This window comes from Mytilus galloprovincialis, chromosome 9 (genome assembly GCF_965363235.1).
Source record: "Mytilus galloprovincialis chromosome 9, xbMytGall1.hap1.1, whole genome shotgun sequence".
Lineage (NCBI taxonomy): Eukaryota > Metazoa > Mollusca > Bivalvia > Mytilida > Mytilidae > Mytilus > Mytilus galloprovincialis.
The window spans coordinates 22,048,710-22,068,384 of NC_134846.1; the positions used below are offsets into that span (position 1 = coordinate 22,048,710).

At 31.8% G+C, this 19,675-nt stretch overlaps 1 protein-coding gene across 1 annotated transcript in view; it reads left to right on the forward strand.

Moving 5' to 3' along the window:
• LOC143046514 (immunoglobulin superfamily member 10-like) overlaps positions 1-19,675 on the forward strand; it is a 42,323-nt gene that overhangs the window by 2,960 nt on the left and 19,688 nt on the right. The window contains exon 3 of the mRNA XM_076219668.1: positions 1,799-2,098. Coding sequence (XP_076075783.1) covers positions 1,799-2,098 — 300 coding nt within the window. The remainder of the gene's footprint in view (positions 1-1,798; positions 2,099-19,675) is intronic.

Here is a 19,675-nt window from a genome sequence, read left to right on the forward strand (position 1 = left end):
AATTAAAACCCTTTAGTTACCTCAAACGAACAGTTTTAGATCCGAAACAGCCATTTTAGTTAGCTTAAACTGCTAATATCTGAGACAGTAATGAACTGCAATCTGTCAGCATTTTTGAAATTATGAAGCAACTACGTTCCAATGTTTATAAATTCCACAAGGAAATTGTAATGATCATAAGCACTTAAGGTAGACACTTTGCATAAACCCTGGTAATACCCGGCCTTGCGGTCATTAAACTTTCGAGCACGATTTCTGTACTCGGACTCAAGAATCAACCAATCAAAATACTTGATTTCATGATTCGGTCATGATTTTTGTGCTCCGAGCACTGAGTAAAGTTTTATGACTTCAATCCCCAGTCTACAAATAGGGATATACTAATATCAAATTCATAACAGAACCTTATTGATACATCCAACCAGTTGAACTTTGAACCTGTGCCGAAAAAGCAAGGTAGAACATTTTTTCAGTAATCAATTTTTGTATTGAAATAAAAGTTGATTTTCATTTTATTGAATTTAAATGAGTTTATACATGTTTTGTGTATCTCTATAAATCCGGTAGCATGCATATTCAGAAGGAATATTTATTATCAATTATTAGAAATTGAAGACAGAATGGAACAGCCTCTGAAAAAAATGTTGGATAGGGATTTACATTTCGTTTTGCAGTTTTGCCACCAACAAACCCTTCAGAAAATTCTTCCAATTAATATATTACTTGCAGAAAGCATACAGCTCACTATACAAAAGGCATCAGATTCAAATATTATGTTGACTGCCAAATTAATGCCATACACTTGTGCAGTGTATTTCCAATTAATTATGTATCATCTTTCTGAAGTCAGTAAATAAATAAAAAAACTTAAAATTCAACAAAAATAGCAAAAGAGATGCTTACATCATCATTCAAAGTATGAACTATAAGTGGCAGAAAGTCACTTATTCTAATGAGTATAAACACTCTGTCAACGGTGATGTTTAAAGAATGTTCGCTTCTTTTGTTTTAAAATGTTTGCCATATTTCGAAATCTTCTGGATTAATCCATGAAGAGCGTTTTACAAATCTTGCCCATTTTAATACCCTTTCTATTATTTCATCAATTTGATATAACATTGGTTAAGTGTATGAAAAATCTAGAGATAATCATTTCCCACCAAATTTTCAATATTTTTTATCTGGAAAACAAGCACACTGACCATTCATTTTCAACTACTTTCTTAGATCCTCTATTTTTATACTTTAAATTTATAACAGTCATATCAAACGCTTGTTATTTAGAAACAGATAGCGAATATCCTTAAACGGTTATCTCACCGGTAAATAACGGCGACAATACATATAGAGTCGTTTGAAATCTTGTTTATAATGCTGTGATTATAATAAAATAATAAAAATAAGCAGTAGAACTTTTTTCCTGTAACGTTATTATACCAAAATTTGTATATGCTGATACAGAAACAAACATTATCAATCGAGTGTAACAACATTTATCCAATTGGCAAATGCTAATTTCAAAGAATACCTACTGAGAAAGGGACATTTATATACCTTGTTCATATCATCGAGACAACAATCAAATGGACAGATAATAACACAGAAAGTCATCAGGAGTCACTCATTTGGTAAAGACATGAAAATAACATTTTCTTTTTCATGATGATGAAGAAAATAAAGTCACGACTGCCTTGGTCAAATTGACCAGAGATGAATTTTTATTATTTTTACTACGTAAGGAAAATAAAGGAAACGGCCCATACAAACTACGTTTATAAGGTGTTATTTGTATTTGTAGAGATAAGCATGGTAAGTTTGGAGTACAAAGAGAGCTATGGAACGACACTTACACTAGAGTGTATTCTAACAGGAAGTTCGAATTCAAAATCGGTTTGTTGGCACAAAACATCACTGGACAATACAACAGATCGTATAATTATGGATGGCTCAAAATATATGGGATCTACTGTCAGTAGCCCTTCGCTCGTAATAGTAAATGCGGATGAAAATGATACCGGTTTCTATTTTTGTAAAGCAATATTTGGCGGAATTGAAGATCTGGAGCTTTGTGGAGATACTGTATCAGTTTGTGTACAAGGTATGTAAATACTCTTTAAATGTATCATCCAACTATCTTTGTAGGAATTTTAACATGTATTGACGATAAATAATTACGAGTCAAGCTTTACTAATACTACTTGCAACACATATTTTATATTGATTCCTTTTTTTCGCAAAACGTTACCTCATCCAACATTTAATTGACATTGAATGGATTTAAAAGAGGGGCGAAAGATACCAAAAGGAACAGTCAAAAACATCAATCTAAAATAAACTGACAATGTCATGGCTACAAAATGAAAAGACAAACATACTAATAATAGTTCACATGATCATTTGGGACATGAATGATTCCATTTATCGAACAAAAAAGCAAAACGGACATTTTTTCAAGAAAACGACAAAATATAAACCCAGTCTACAAAACAAAACATAGAATACTGACTAAAACTAGGTGTACTTTACACCGAGGATGTTTGCAGGTGCTTAAGGTGCTTCGAAAGTTTATTTAAGGCGAAGTGTACGTAATTGCACGCCTCTAGCGGAATACGGGATTAAAAACGTTCGTCGTTAGTTACGCAAGTTATCTCCCTTACTCCAAGAAAGGACACACGAAAGAGAAACTACTTTCTGCGGTCTATAATGAATCCAACAAGCACGCCTGTGCTGTCTTAAACCTCATAGAAATTGTCTAAATAACTCCAATTAGAAATCACAGCATTCTGTACGTTGTTCTGTGTGCAGCCTGACTTAAAAACACTGTTTTTTGTTTGTTTTAGGCGCGTAGGAGAAGGCATTTCGTGTTTATGATATCAACAGAAAGAAAAAACGCCTCACAACAAAATTATAAACAAATAAACAAATAAACATGTAACAAATTTTCTTCTATTGATATCAAATTAATTAAAATGAAACCTGAATTGACCCAACAATATCGTTTTACAAAGCCGTAGTCTTGAACGAAAAACACAGTACTCAACGTAAAGTTTTATAATAGGTTACAAATGATTAATGAAAGACGTGTGAATTTAATTGTTTAATCAAAAAGACGTTGAAATGTTCGTATTTTGTGCAATTGAAAATTTAAGGACATGACTTATATTCATATAAGAAATCAGACGATACCAAGAGAATAATTTGATCACTAGTGCAACACTTACAAGTCGGAAGAACAAAGACGGAAAACAAACAAAAAATAAACAAATTATGCCCCAAAAATTACTCAGTAACTTAAAAAGTCTAACATTTATCTTAAAATAAGTAAAAATTATGTCATTCAACTCCCAGTTTTCAACTTTTTCTACATGTGCAGAAAATAAACAGGTGTCTTCTATTCCGTCCGCAATTTATGGGAAAACTAAATCTAAATTTAGAACCATATTGAAATTGAAAGTACACATGTAAGATAAAATATAACATGTCATTTCTTCTTTCACAAATTCCAATTTCGAAGAGATATATAGCGAAATCTGTTTTCTTTTATTGTGCCTGTGTGCATCATTCAAAATTAGAGAATGTAATTTTGAAGTATCAAGTCTCAATTCAAGATTAAGAATGAATAGAATATAGAATTACGAGGGGGGAGGGGGTAGGACCTTTATCGGAACTCCGGGATCCGGGAATTCTATTTCCGAATTTCGGGTAGTCGGAATTTGATTTTTTTTTAATTCGGGACCTCGCCGGATTTCGTGTTTTTAAGCCCGGGATTTCAATATCTGGATCCCTCCTCCCCTCCTCCCTCTATTATGGTTAAAGAAAAGAGGCCAGGGAAGTTTTGTGATACTTGTAACTGCAATTTAATATTTAGTGGAATGAGCGGTGAAATGTGTTCAGACTATTACATTTCGATTTTTTTTTAAATTTAACCAAAGTTTACTGCAAGGGGTGTTTAACGACCTCGATGATTATCCATGAGGATCTCGCACTCGGTCAGCTCTAGGTTTTCACCTAGTTCATTATCATACAAGAATTGAGAAGCCTGTGGTTTACTAGTCTTATAATATGAGATTTTGGAGTTCATATAATTTACATTCAACGTTTTTTATTGAATATTTCAAGGCTTTTTGACTATCAATGTTGACCCCCCCCTTTCCAATTGATTGGATAAAACGAATGGATTGCCGCCCCTATTTCAAACTGAAGTCCTATAAACTGACTGGTATTCGAATTTGTTAAAAGAAATAATTGGTATCTCTATTGATTCAATACCGTAATGCCGAAAATTTGTTTCCACGAATTCCGAACAGCTAGAAATATATTCCCGAGTTTCAATTTGAGTAACTCGAATAATGCAAGCCCTTTCCATGTCCGATTTTCTCCCACACGAGATATGTAGCATTCGTACATCAGCTGAAAAATACGACTGAATTATTCGGGTTACAATTTGTGTAAATCCCGAATGCACATAAAAGTAAAGGTCCAGCCCGACTTTCGGAAATGAACTGTTGTAGATTTCAGATTGATTTCCAGAAATAAAAATCATACAAAAATGTTTCACGCAAATATTCGTCTTCGACGTGTAAAGTTATACAACGGTTACTAGCCGGTCTGGATTGTGATAAAAAGAAGCGCATGCGATGCATAAAATATATAATGTCGTGGCTCAGGGATGTGTTGAATTATAGAGATGCTTATGCGGCACAAAGATAAGATTAATTTACCCAAATGTACTAAGAATTACCACACAACTTAAATTTACTTAAATATTGATTTGTTATCCTGTGCCAGACAGATGGCTGATATTCTGAGAAGAGACCTTGATGAAATGAAGTTTTATGAGAACAAAGATTTTGAAAACACGTCGCAGTGTTTAGATTTTAACAAAAAATAAGGCACCGAGGTAGAAAATAGTTCTAGTTCATAATGAAGAAAATGTCAACCGTTTTCTAGCTTGGCGATCTCCGCACGCACCTGAATATAATAGACAAATACAATACAACAATACACAAAACGTAACATAAAGAACTTAAGACCGAGCAACACGAACTCCAACAAAACGGTATATATTTCATACAAGTATAGGACTATATGAAGCGTCGTAACTGTTGCGGCGACGTCAATAACGTTGTCGTTGTTTTTTGTTTTTTTTTTTACACTCAAGATTCAACTTTAACAGGGTATAGCTTGAAAAGTAGCACGGTTGCTAAGGACTTTCTTTGCACCAATCGGTTCCTTAGACATTTTAGAATCGTCTCGTAAATTTAAAAAAAAATCGATTGTCTAATATAATAGAAAATCTTGGAAATATAACAATTCCTGCCGAATTTCACGATTTTCCCTATATATTCTTCGTAATTTTGGTGTATGATGCTGTTAACTTCAACAGCTCGTATCTCAAAAACGAAAACGGTTACCCCCTTTTTTTATTTTATTTTCCGATTTATTTTTACAAGCAGAATCTACATGTAAAATTTAAAAAACATCCATTGTGTAGTTTAATTACGTACACTTCGCCTTAATAGGGGTCCGAGTTTGTACCAGTCGCATTTCTCATATATTAAAAAAAAATAAAAAAAAAATCATCCGTGCATCAGTGATTATATTACGGTCGAATAACTTTCAATGATGTCATAAATGTTTAATAAGGATACCATCAAGAAATGAGCACATTTAGAGTGAAAAAGTTATAGAGCATATCTGAATAAGCGTATTCAGAATAAGAAATAACAGTTGCATTGTTTTAATTCAAGCATAAAAAAATCAATTCAACACCTGTGTAAAACGAGTGTTAATATAGTATTGGAGTTTAAACAATCTATCTAAACATTTCGCGAATTTATTCATATTTAATGTTACCACAGTGCATAGTAGAAATACTAGATTTGAAATTGTAATTGTTTACGTACGTTAACAAAGAGGAATTTCCTAATACAATAAAAACGTTTACAAGCATTCACTAGTAACCCGAATTTAACTTGATCGGACAAAAAACGCATTAACGCTGTTTAAATGAGATTAATCGTCATTTGATAAAGATTGACAAAAATTAAAAATCATTTTTCATTTATTTCAATGCATATCAAATCATTTTAATGCCAGTCAAATAGATTCGCTTGCAGTCGTTCAATTTAATTCAAGTTGACGGTAAGTTACGTCAAACAAATAGGCCACGTCCCCGTTAAACTATTTCAAACTGGTATTAATTCGTTTTAAACCGTGTTGAGAGCTTTTAACAGGTAAATCACTCAAGCAAAACAACATCGATGTATCTTTCGTTTATTTGTTTCAAACTTTATCGACTTATATATATAAATGCGTGTATTCTTATTAAAGTCATATACTTCACAATTTAAACAAATAAATGATCAATACACGTAACATATAAGGAATTTAAATAAAAACAATAAAATATTGATGCACGGTATAAAAAATTCAAAACTTGTGAATCTGTTAAAAATGAAATAGTTAGATGTTTAACATATTTTTAATTTGCCCAAATGCAGTAGATCTTTATCTCACATATTCGTTTCAAAACTTGCTGATAGTTATCAAAGGTACCAGGATTATAATTTAGTACGCCAGACGCGCGTTTCGTCTACATAAGACTCATCAATGACGCTCATATCAAAATATTTATTAAGCCAAACAAGTAAAAAGTCGAAGAGCATTGAGGATCCAAAATTCCAAAAAGTTGTGCCAAATACGGCTAAGGTAATCTATGCCTGGGATAAGAAAATCCTTAGTTTTCGAAAAATTCAAAGTTTTGTTAACAGGAAATTTGTAAAAATGACCACATTATTGATATTCATGTCACCACCGAAGTGTTGACTACTGGGCTGGTGATACCCTCGGGGACGAAACGTCCACCAGCAGTGGCATCGACCCAGTGGTGTAAATAGTTATCAAAGGTACCAGGATTATAATTTAGTACGCCAGACGCGCGTTTCGTCTACATAAGACTCATCAATGACGCTCATATCAAAATATTTATTAAGGCAAACAAGTAAAAAGTCGAAGAGCATTGAGGATCCAAAATTCCAAAAAGTTGTGCCAAATACGGCTAAGGTTATCTATGCCTGGGATAAGAAAATCCTTAGTTTTCGAAAAATTCAAAGTTTTGTTAACAGGAAATTTGTAAAAATTACCACAGTTAATTTATTGATATTCATGTCAACACCGAAGTGTTGACTACTGGGCTGGTGATACCATCGGGGACGAAACGTCCACCAGCAGTGGCATCGACCCAGTGGTGTAAATAGTTATCAAAGGTACCAGGATTATAATTTAGTACGCCAGACGCGCGTTTCGTCTACATAAGACTCATCAATGACGCTCATATCAAAATATTTATTAAGCCAAACAAGTAAAAAGTCGAAGAGCATTGAGGATCCAAAATTCCAAAAAGTTGTGCCAAATACGGCTAAGGTAATCTATGCCTGGGATAAGAAAATCCTTAGTTTTCGAAAAATTCAAAGTTTTGTTAACAGGAAATTTGTAAAAATGACCACATTATTGATATTCATGTCAACACCGAAGTGTTGACTACTGGGCTGGTGATACCCTCGGGGACGAAACGTCCACCAGCAGTGGCATCGACCCAGTGGTGTAAATAGTTATCAAAGGTACCAGGATTATAATTTTGTACGCCAGACGCGCGTTTCGTCTACATAAGACTCATCAATGACGCTCATATCAAAATTTTATTAAGGCAAACAAGTAAAAAGTCGAAGAGCATTGAGGATCCAAAATTCCAAAAAGTTGTGCCAAATACGGCTAAGGTAATCTATGCCTGGGATAAGAAAATCCTTAGTTTTCGAAAAATTCAAAGTTTTGTTAACAGGAAATTTGTAAAAATTACCACAGTTAATTTATTGATATTCATGTCAACACCGAAGTGTTGACTACTGGGCTGGTGATACCCTCGGGGACGAAACGTCCACCAGCAGTGTCATCGACCCAGTGGTGTAAATAGTTATCAAAGGTACCAGGATTATAATTTAGTACGCCAGACGCGCGTTTCGTCTACATAAGACTCATCAATGACGCTCATATCAAAATATTTATTAAGCCAAACAAGTAAAAAGTCGAAGAGCATTGAGGATTCAAAATTCCAAAAAGTTGTGCCAAATACGGCTAAGGTAATCTATGCCTGGGATAAGAAAATCCTTAGTTTTCGAAAAATTCAAAGTTTTGTTAACAGGAAATTTGTAAAAATGACCACAGTTAATTTATTGATATTCATGTCAACACCGAAGTGTTGACTACTGGGCTGGTGATACCCTCGGGAACGAAACGTCCACCAGCAGTGGCATCGACCCAGTGGTGTAAATAGTTATCAAAGGTACCAGGATTATAATTTAGTACGCCAGACGCGCGTTTCGTCTACATAAGACTCATCAATGACGCTCATATTAAAATATTTATTAAGCCAAACATGTAAAAAGTCGAAGAGCATTGAGGATCCAAAATTCCAAAAAGTTGTGCCAAATACGGCTAAGGTAATCTATGCCTGGGATAAGAAAATCCTTAGTTTTCGAAAAATTCAAAGTTTTGTTAACAGGAAATTTGTAAAAATGACCACAGTTAATTTATTGATATTCATGTCAACACCGAAGTGTTGACTACTGGGCTGGTGATACCCTCGGGGACGAAACGTCCACCAGCAGTGGCATCGACCCAGTGGTGTAAATAGTTATCAAAGTTACCAGGATTATAATTTAGTACGCCAGACGCGCGTTTCGTCTACATAAGACTCATCAATGACGCTCATATCAAAATATTTATTAAGCCAAACAAGTAAAAAGTCGAAGAGCATTGAGGATCCAAAATTCCAAAAAGTTGTGCCAAATACGGCTAAGGTAATCTATGCCTGGGATAAGAAAATCCTTATTTTTCGAAAAATTCAAAGTTTTGTTAACAGGAAATTTGTAAGTTTTGAGTGCTATGAAAACTTGTGACATGTAAGTAATGTATGGTCCATTGCAATGACTTACGAAACTTTAGGTATTCCTGTATATTTCCGTTTCTCTTTTTCTGTCTTACTATAGTGTACTCGTAAATTAAATATAGACACGGAAATTAAAGTAACTTACAAAAATTATTTATTTTTCACATAGTTTAAATCGATCTTATATTTTCGGTCAACAACAAATATTCCCTAGCTGTATACTGATATATGAAATAGCTTGTAATAAAAACAATGTTGTGTTAAATAATAAAATTAATGAAGATACTGCTGACATTTGTTGAATTTAATAAACAGTTAAGTCTTGCACAACATTGTAAATGAAGGAACAGCTCAATAAACTTTTAAAACTGTGTTTCAAATTGTAATATCGGTCACTGACGCGAAACGGGCGTAAATTGTGGAAAAGCAGCACAATACGAAAATTGTGAATTGTGGTTCCGATTTTGTACAGGGATTAGTGTGCTGTCATGCACCGTGACGTACACAAAGTCTTGCTATGAACATATATTCTGTTTATATGAGATAAATTTTAATCTGCGATAACGATGGGTTGGTTGATTTAAGTTTTACGACCTTGACTTGCTCTAAGTCGACATTATCTTACGTCTAATGCATTTTTAAAAAAAACGTATATTTACGTTTAGGGCAATTAATATAAGTCTACCTACCAAATTAAAATCAATATAAACATTATTAAAATAAACAAGAATGGAAAAGAAACAATTATGCATTGTTGCTCTGATATAATTTCTATTAACTATATTTGAGCGGTAATGTCTTAATAAAAACTAATTGTCGTATACATAAAATATTTCATCTAGGTGCTTTCGTTAGAGTTCGCGTTACATATCAAAATGAATTTCATTGGTTGGAACGTTTGGAAACTTTCAATCTAGGTAGAAGGTCGTTCATGTTTCAATTCAATACACAATATTTCATCTAGGTACTTTCGTTGAAGTTAGCATTACATAGTAAAATGAATTTCATTGGTCGGAATATTTGCAAACTTTCAATCCAGGTGTTCTCATCGAGGTCCGCGTTCGTGTTTCAATTCAATACACAATATGAAGTCCAATATGGTAAAAAAAAGAAAGAATTTTAAACTCTACGATGTCCGAGTAAATAAAAAGAATTTAGAAAACAGAACACTTTTACAATTCTTCCAACACAATAAAGATACTATCCTTTTAGCCGATGAATAATTATTACTATAATATAAGAACTAGGATTTGTATACTTTTCAATTTGGGAACAGTATACCTAACAATATATATGTTCCTGATTTGATTTATTCTTCGAGAAAATAAATTTGATTCATTCACTTAAATCAATAATTGATCAACTTGAACTTTGAAAGAGTTACATTAATATATCTTTTCGCATCCTTTAATTGAAGGACTAGTCCGCATATTTCGTCTGTTCTCGCTTCAAACCAAGCCATCATAAATACATCACAGATTACTAAAATTAATTTATTTATTCAAAAACAATCCCCATCTAACTTCAAAGTATGAGGTAAATCGATCAGTTTACGCTAGCCAAGCAATCAACAGACAAAATAAATATTGTCTCCCCGATCGAGACTATCTATAGACACGGAATAAAAAATATGGAAATAATAACATGTTAGCTATAGATTGGTTACAAACACATTTATGCAAACATAAAGCAGTTGTTTCTTTACTGAACTGGTCAGTGGTAATACAAAACCAGGGTTTCAAAAAGATGAAGAAAAAGAAAAAGACATTTAAAATTTATAAAAAAGAAATCAGAAATAGAGTTTAACTGAAATTGAACAAAAAAGAAATTATAAAAAATATAGTCTATAATATGTGAATATTTATTTAAGAAAGCTAACAATCAACGAAAGAAAAATATGTGATGCTTAAGAACATTGACCTGGGCCGTAACAGCCTTATGTTGGAAATTTTAAAACAAAGTTGAAACAAAGGCTTGTCTTCATATCAAATTGAAGCAAACTCCCATTACTCCGGTGTCGCCCCTACATGTTTTTGCGTGATCCATGCATGTTTCTGATTTACTTGTCTTTTGTTCATTTACTGTCCTACTGTGTGGCTATAGTCTTAAGTGTAAATTGTCAGTTGAAATACTTGAAACTTGCTTATACTGGTTGGTTACACGTGAAACTTATGATAATGGTTCATGCATAAATCACCGGAATTTGGTACACGTTAAATGCACGTTATTTTTGAAAATAACATTATTAAAATAATATCTTTTTTCTTAAATTTAATTAAAATCATGAAAAATACCTTCATATTTTTGCAAAGTTCACGTGAAAATAACATGAAAAATTTCACGTGTGATTCATTTGAATTACTGAGTTTTTTATTCCATCATTTAAGGCAATGGTGGGGTCGTTGCTTCATCCATGCAGAAATATAGTACTTTATAAAAATATGATTCAGTAAACAGTTTTATAATTGCTCGGTTTTTGATGGTTGTTTACGTTCAGTGGCAAATAGTTAATGCATGTTCGGGACATTTCCTCCTTTCTATAGTTTAAATGTTCTACAATTCATAATGAAATGGTACTCGTCATCAATGTTGTTTGTGTCACAGAGACGACATATTCTGTCTTCTCTGTGTATATAAATCCTACCACCTTCTAGACTCACTGAGCGGCAAGTGGTGACTACCACATATGCATATTTGCGTAATATATGAATTTAGTAAGGTAAAAATGAAAAACAGTTTTCAAATTGTTTATTGTTTTTGAAAATACGACATGAATTTTTTATGCGATTCTGCAATAAAAACAAAGCATTCTTGTTGAAACTGGTCTTTGGTTTTTTTGTTTAATACATTTTGATACCCATTTATCACAACAATTTAATTCGAAATAGTTGTAATTTGCAATTTTTTTAAAGGAGTAGGTCCAGTAAGGGCCGATTTTGGCCTCAATTTTCAAGTTCATCTGACGAAATATTTTAGACACTTTTAAAACACTTAAGTGTCTATTTCAATTGATTCAATTAGTTTTTGTGAAAGATTTTAACTGATTTAGTCATTAAAAACGCTCCGATTCAAGCTTGAATATGAAAAATCTATCAAATTTGCCAAAAATCGTCACTTTTCAGATGGTTTTTGTCAAAAATGAAAGTGGCCGCATCCGTTTTTCATCCTCAACCCTTATATATATATTATGTATTATCATCAAATACAACTTACGTTTCAATATAATGAATGAACACGAATGCGGGCATTTTCATTTTAGACAGAAACCATCTAAATTTAACTAAAATGCTAAAATTGTGAAGATTTCAATAATTTAGCATGACTTTATGATGCTAGTACCCGATATATGTGCATTGTATTGTCAAAAACAGCCCATATTTATGTAGTAGAATCATTCTACTTTCCAATAAATAGTATAACGATTACATTATCACAACTTTGTTAAACTGCTATATTTTGGGTCAAAAAAGGGGTCTTACTGAACCTACTCCTTTGTATTTTATCCTCACCAGGTAGGTGAAATTATGTATAAAATTAAATTTAACGAAATTGCGAAAGTGCATTACGAGCATATTCTATAATTTTAAGTTTGAATCAAGAGTCTTAAAGTTTTTCAAATATTGAATACGCAACAAAATCTCTGTACAACAAATGGAAGTTTTTAACGACCTTGACTGGCTATACAGCCCTTGCACGGTCGGTCCTGGCTTGCGCCTTTTTGGGCATTAAATAATTTAATTTTTACCATGCGGTTATTGACATAATTTAGAATGATAATAAGTTTAATAAATATTTTAAATAAACAACAATTTCAATAAATAAATGAATAAAAATTTATGAATAAGTAAATAAATAAAGAAAAGAAAAGAATATAAAAATAAATATAATAAAATAATATAAAGATAATTTTGTTTAATAAAAAATAAAAAAAAACCTCTGTAATCCTACCCATGTATTATTTATGTTTATGTCAAAGGCGTTTGATTGGGTATTAGTTAAAGGTAGGCGTAGTTTTCGGTAACTTTCCTCCAATCAACTGGCCTATTCGACAAAAATGTGTGCGCTGATGCGTGTAAACTGGCTATTGTAACGGCACGTGTCATACATCAGAATCTATCGTGCGTGACCAATGTTTATTGTAAAAAAATTTGTCATGTGAGCAAAATTATCAGACATACAAGTTCTAAAGGTTACAACTTAAATTTACTTTTTGAAAGATTATTTTCGGCAGTGCCCCTGATATACGATGTAAAGTGTTATAAGAAAAACAAGACTTTAAGGTAGCACAATACAAAGATTTTTCATCCCCAATCAGACACCTTTAAACTGATGTAATTCCACTCATCTTTCTTTAAATTTTATAAATGAGGTACCAAAAGAAAGAAGAAGGATTAATCTTTCAAATTGTGATAATTTCATTATGACATAATTATTACATAATTAATTGTTATGTAATAAGTTGCCATATTGTGATGTCCATACTTGAATGAATTTAGCTTCTTTGTTATTCATAGCATCCCAAAATATTTTATAGATTCTTGCACAACACAGTTTGACCTCCAAAACTGTGTCTCAGATTTTTCCTATTGCATTTCATTCTCTCATAAATCTTCAATGAAGTTTGCAACATCAATTCATAAGAGACCACTAAATTCAATTGGGTGTAAAATTTGTTCTATTGATGTTTTTGGAAATCTGAGACACAGTTTTGGAGGTCAAGCTGTGTTGTACAAGAATCTATAAAATATTTTGGGATGCTATGAAGAACAAAGACGCTAAATTCATTCAAGTGTGGACATCACAATATAGCAACTAATTACATAATAATTAATTATATAATAATTTTGTCATAATGACATTATTACAATTTGAAAGATAAATCTTTCTTTTTTCTTTTGGTACCTCATTTATAAAATATAAAGAAGGATGAAATGAATTACATCAGTTTAAAGTTGTCTGATTGGGAGTGAAAAAATCTTTGTATTGTGCTACCTTAAATGAAGGATGCATATTAACAAAGAATATAATCTGGGACTATACCAGATATAATACATGTATTTTATGGCTCGGATATTAACTATTATAACATGTTCTGGAAAAAAATAAGTGTCCGATAACTTGAATTACCTGATGAGGTTATCTCGATCACTTTCGACAAAATATTATTGCATGAATGGTAAATCGCTGATTTTTATTTCTAGAAATGATTTGTGCCTGTTTTAAGTAGAGACAACTATATGCATTCTGGTTTACGTTTACAATGAACACACTATACAATTTTCTGAAATATCAATCATTTTTGGACAGACTTGCTTGTTCCTTGTATTTGTAAAAAATATAAGACGTTTCATTATATTTGAATACTTCAAAAATGCTTCAAAATACTATAGGCTGGTATTGGTTTTTTTAGGGTCAATGACTCCCCCCCCCTAAAAAAACAGTAAAATAATTGTATATTTAATTTGAATAATTGTTTTAAAACGTAATAGAAATTAAGGTCAGCCAAAGCCAAATTCAGCAATAAGGAGTGTCGTTTAACTTCTTTTAGCGGTTTTGAACTCAGTCTTGTTTTGTTCAATAAATAATAGTGACTGATCTTCTTATCTTGTTCAATAAATAATAGTAAAATTTACTTTCCATATACATGTTTGACTTCCTAAATAACACTAGGAAATAAAATTTGTCACAATTTCGCTTTTGTCGTCTGCCCAAGTTAGTTTAATTTGGTATTGCAATATGCACATGAGGTACTTGTCACTGAACGTTGAACAAACAGTAACTATCCACCAATCCATCAGTGATTGCGATACCTCTGTTACATACCCGTCTTTTTGTCACATGTTTGGTACTATTCTTTGAACAAAGTTCGTGTTGTAAGCCGAATTTGTCCTACATTTTAATTGTTCTTGTCAAGTAATACATTCCTTGAACTGGTTTAAATGTTAAACTAAATCCTATGAAACAATTTGGTGCATTGGTTCTTTGAAACACAATTTTGTTAATTTGAGCGTGTCAACACCTAGTCTAGTAGTGATTTCGGTTTGTATAATCATACAACAAAAGTTTATATTGGTATTATAGTAAGTTATTGTTTCATTTTACATGTTTACAATTGGTGACATCAAATAAAATGTGTTGCAGGTTGAACTAAGCAATACAAAATTGAAATGTCATATCCATATATATGCAAACTAAAGGATCTAAACTTTAAATTATGTATGTTTAAACTATAATGAATGCGGAGCGGGGGTATTGTACGAAATCATCCAGACTAGCTGAATTATAAATCCTAGCCTCCGTATGATACTTTGATGTCAAATGGACTACAGTTAAAAAGTTACATTTACTACCAATCCATGCAAAATAGTAAGATGTATGTTCCTGAGCGTATTATGCGCAAAGAAAAGGGTTGTGGTGTATTTTTGAACTGAGTATGGTAGTATGGTTGCCATGCGCCTTCATGTTACAGAAACGACCAATATACACTACAACAGAATTACGATTTCAGTTGTTATAGTTCACACACAAATTAATTGGGCTAGTTTGAAATCTCCTGCATGGTTTATTCCATTGGCAATCATATTCAAGAAAAGTTGTAAATCTTGAATATTCTGTAACATCTGTATGAAGCTTGATTGAGACGTAGATTCACACAGATACCGATCATTGTTATCTTTTCTTCATTTACACAAATGAATGTCGGGGATTCGGAATATGGCAGTTATACATGTATTATCAGTTTATATTTAGTTTGAAGCATTATCGAACTAATACGACTTTCATCTTTAAAATTTACTTTGCACTAAATATCTAGTAAATGACATTACATAGGAATTACTTGTGGTGTATTCATGTATACTAGTATGTAATAATAATAAAAAGAAACCAACAGCACTATTTGACGAAGACGAAATTAAGGATTGAGTTTTAACGTCCAGTGACATATATTACAATGATGTCGAAACAGAACTTGAAATTGACAATAGGTATTCATAGAACCGTCGCTTTTCCAAAAAATTCACGCTCAGTTGCGATTTCACGTGCTATTTCACAACCTCGGGTTCGGATTATAGTTATATTTGTACAAAATAACTAACAACAACAAAAATTGTGATGATTTCTTTAACTGTTCTTGAACGTTCTAGTTTTAATTTAAATCTGTGATTTTTCTATATTCGTACTTTCGTCGAAGGAAAGCAAGTTCGATCTAGACCTGGACAGTTATGCATTAAACAATATTCAATCGTTGTACAAATTTATTGTAGAACATGAAGAAAAATCCGTCTTTTCGGATAAAAAAAATCTACTTTGTTAACTCGGATAGAAAACTAACAATATAGTTTATCCTATTGAAACATGAACGCGAACTCCATTGAGAACACCTTGGATTGAAAGATTGCAAATCTACTGACCAATGAAATGCTTAAGATTTAGAACGCGGACCTCAACGAGAACACCTAGATCGATAACACACTGTAATCTTTAGACCGTCGAACAGATAGCGATAATTCCAGACTTCTTCTTCTTCTTCTTTTTCTTTTAGTTCAAATAAGGTCACAATATAGAAGAATACATGCTGCCAAGGAATTGTAAATAAGGAATTGTATATTTATAATCCTTTGATGCTGCTGTACATGCCTGATTGACAAAGATTTAATAAAATTGAATTATTCATAAAAAATATGTATTACAATTTAAGTGTTTCTATATTGTGATTAAAAATATGCATTTTATGTACTTGTTTTGGTTTGGATTTGTTTATTCAAAGCTCGCGAGAAACGCTGATCTCTTAAGCCGGTAACAGTAGTAGTAGATATTCACAGGGTTTTTTACATAAAAACACACTATTACATATACATGTGACAATAATTTTTTAAACCAGTTTAGACTTAGTGTGTCTTTGTCTCCCATGATAACAATTCTATGTTAGATAAACATAATTATTTGGAATTAAAAGTTGTATAGTTATCAATAAGTACATTTTCAAAATGATTTATTTATTTAGACTTGATGAAGATCTACATGATTTAACGAATAAATGTAAGAAGATGTAATGTACTTGCCAATGAATTAGATCACCGTACAGCCTTCAACAACGAGCGAAAACCTAACCGCTTAAACATTTATAAAATTTCCCAAAATTAAAAATATGAATTAAAACAATTCAAACAAGAAAACTATCGGCCTGATTGATGTACAACACTTGTAGAAAAATATAAACAACAACGACAACCACTGGTCACAGAAAAGAGGGGTTTCAAACCATATGTCCCAATTAAAAAATAATTTCGTCAAACAAACGGGAGGTCTTATCTACGGAACAAAACCCGCATCCGCCACTGTACAGTCTCCTGGCTAGTATACCTGTAGAATAGTCAAAGATAATGACGTTAAAAAAATATTTTCTTTATTTATGTTTTTATTCCATTCAGTTCTTCAATTTATCGATTGATTAATAAAAATATCGAATCAATTATTTTAGTTAATCTACTAGTAATTAAATGTCAGTACGATATTTTTGATAAGATTGTAAGGCCTATATTGCTATATGGCTGTGAATTTTGGAGATTTAGTTTTATTGATGCAATAGAAAGTGCATTTCAAGTTTTGTAAACTTTTCTTAAACTTGAAAAAAAACCCAAGCATTATGGTTTATGGAGAGCTAGGCGCTTATCCTATGTCAGTATATGTGGAACACCGTATGGTATCTTTTTGGTCTAACATTGTAAACAGTTCCGATAGTAAATTATATAGATATATTTATAAACTCAACGTAGATGGTGGATTTACTTTCGATTGGTTGATTTGTATAAAAAATATCTTGAATAAATATGTATTTTAAAATATTTGGTTAAATCAGAGCAAGGAGGTTATATTAGAGTAACTATAGTTTTAATCCAAAAGGGTTAAAGTTGAGCATTAAACAGAGATTTTTGTTTACCAATTTCAGCAGACTTGGAAATCAGAAATGGAATATTCTCCAAAAGTATTATGTTAAAAACTGTTTAAAGAAATCTTTGAGTTTGCAGAATATTTAGACTTATTACGTTATAAAGATAAGATAACGTTGTATATGTTTAGAACTGGAAATCATCGGTTACCTATAGCAACCGGTAGATGGCGTAGAATTATGAGACAGGAAAGGTACTGTGTACTTTGTAACTCTCAAGAGATAGGTTGATGTATTTCACTATATTCTAAACTGCACAACTCTAACAGAAAGTAGAAGACCTTTTCTTAAACCTAACTATGTAAGCCGAGTAAATGTTTCGAAATTGGGCACTTTATTTATTTCAAAAAATATTGTGTTTTGAAAAATTTGTGTAAATTAATTTGAATTATATATACATAAAAGTATGTTCTCCAGGCTGATCACCAATCTCTCGTTCTTGTTGCTCGCTTTGTGCAAACTTGTCATACGCAAAATCCGTATGTTAATATTATATGTAAAAATATCTTTCTTTTTACCGTTCACTTGGTTTTATAAGAAATAAAGAATCTAAATTAAATAATACAATTAATTTTATTTAGTTTTTCGGATTTAATTACCTTAAATTAAAGGATGCGAAAAGATATATTAATGTAACTTTTTCAAAGTTCAAGTTGATCAGTTATTGATTAAAGTAAATAAATGAAATTTATTTTCTCGAGGTATAAATCAAATCAGGAACATATATATTGTTAGGTATATTGTTCCCAGATTGAATAGTATACAAATCCTAGTTCTTATATTATAGTAATAATTATTCATCGGCGAAAAGGATAGTATATTTATTGTGTTGGAAGTTTATTGTGTTGGAAGAATCGTAAAAGTATTTTATTTTCTAAATTCTATTTATTTACTCGGACATCGTAGAGTTTAAAATTCTTTTTTTTTTTACCATATTAGACTCCATACTGTGTATTGAATTGAAACACGAACGCGGACCTCGATGAGAACACATGGATTGAAAGTTTGCAAATATCCCGACCAATGAAATTCATTTTACTATGTAACGCGAACTTCAACGAAAGCACCTAGATGAAATAATGTGTATTGAATTGAAACATGAACGCGGACCTCGATGAGAACACCTGGATTGAAAGTTTGCAAACATTTCAACCAATGAAATTCATTTTGATATGTAACGCAACTTCAACGAAAGCACCTAGATGAAATATTTTATGTATACGACAATCAGTTTTTATTTAAGAATTGAATGCTGCGTTTTGTAAATTTATTGGGGTGTAAAAGCGTTGACCGAAGTACATTTTGTATGAAGCGCAGAGCGCTTCATACTAAAAATGTGCGCACGGTCAACGCTTTTACAACCCTATTAAGTTACAAAAAGAAGCATTCAATACTTATAATTACATTTGTTTAGCTAGAATCATGAAAACACGATTTTTATCAAGTTTTCATTTAATTTACCTGTGCACGTTATTGTGGGACCTCGTGTCATCATGAATGATAAATGTTATTGTCTAATACAATTGTTTCAGGAATAGTACGTGATGTGCAGTTAGCCAATCAGAATAACGTATTATAATGAAACATACATCTAATGTAATTATTAAGACATTACCGCTCAAATATAGTTAATAAAAATTATATCAGAGCAACAATGCATAATTGTTTCTTTTCCATTTTTGTTTATTTTTAATAATGTTTATGTTGATTTTAATTTGGCAGGTAGACTTACATTAAATGCCCTAAACGTAAATATACGTTTTTTTTAAATGCATTAG